The following is a 495-nucleotide window of genomic DNA, read 5'->3' on the forward strand; positions in this document are numbered from 1 at the left end:
TCAGGAGCGGGCAAGGTCGGTTCTCGCTGAAGGGACCCAGCGTGAGTGGAGAGTTCTCTGCAGCACCGCGTGCACCTCCCTGTTCCGCAGGCAGTAGATGACGGGGCTGCACATGGGCGTGAGCATCGTGTAGACGACGGACAGCACCTTGTTGAGGTCCGTGGGGCTGATGCGGCTGGGGCGGGTGTACATGAAGAGGACCACGGCGTAGAAGATACCCACCACCACCAGGTGGGAGGCGCAGGTGGAGAGGGCTTTGCGGCGGGCGGCTGCGGACGGCATGTGGAGTACGGTCCTCCCAATGGCCACGTAGGAGGCCAGAGCGACCAGTAACGACCCACAGAAGATGACGATGGCAGAGATGAAGTCCACCAGCTCGGCCAGGGCCACATGGGTGCAGGACAGGTTGAGCAGAGGGGAGACGTCACAGAAGAAGTGGTTGAGGATGTTGGGGCCACAGTAGGACAGGCTGGCGATGCATGTCGTCTTGGCCAC

The 495-nt window shown here is 62.6% G+C and overlaps 1 protein-coding gene across 1 annotated transcript; it reads right to left on the bottom strand.

Moving 5' to 3' along the window:
• LOC116863654 (olfactory receptor 5-like) lies at nucleotides 1-492 on the bottom strand (the record flags this gene model as incomplete). Its single annotated transcript, XM_032851041.1, has 1 exon — nucleotides 1-492. A coding segment is annotated over one exon (492 nt), but the record flags the coding sequence as incomplete, so codon positions are not given.
• Between the last annotated feature and the right edge of the window lie 3 nt (nucleotides 493-495).

This window comes from Lontra canadensis, unplaced genomic scaffold (assembly GCF_010015895.1).
Source record: "Lontra canadensis isolate GAN:19392208 unplaced genomic scaffold, GSC_riverotter_1.0 scaffold2037, whole genome shotgun sequence".
Classification (NCBI taxonomy): domain Eukaryota; kingdom Metazoa; phylum Chordata; class Mammalia; order Carnivora; family Mustelidae; genus Lontra; species Lontra canadensis.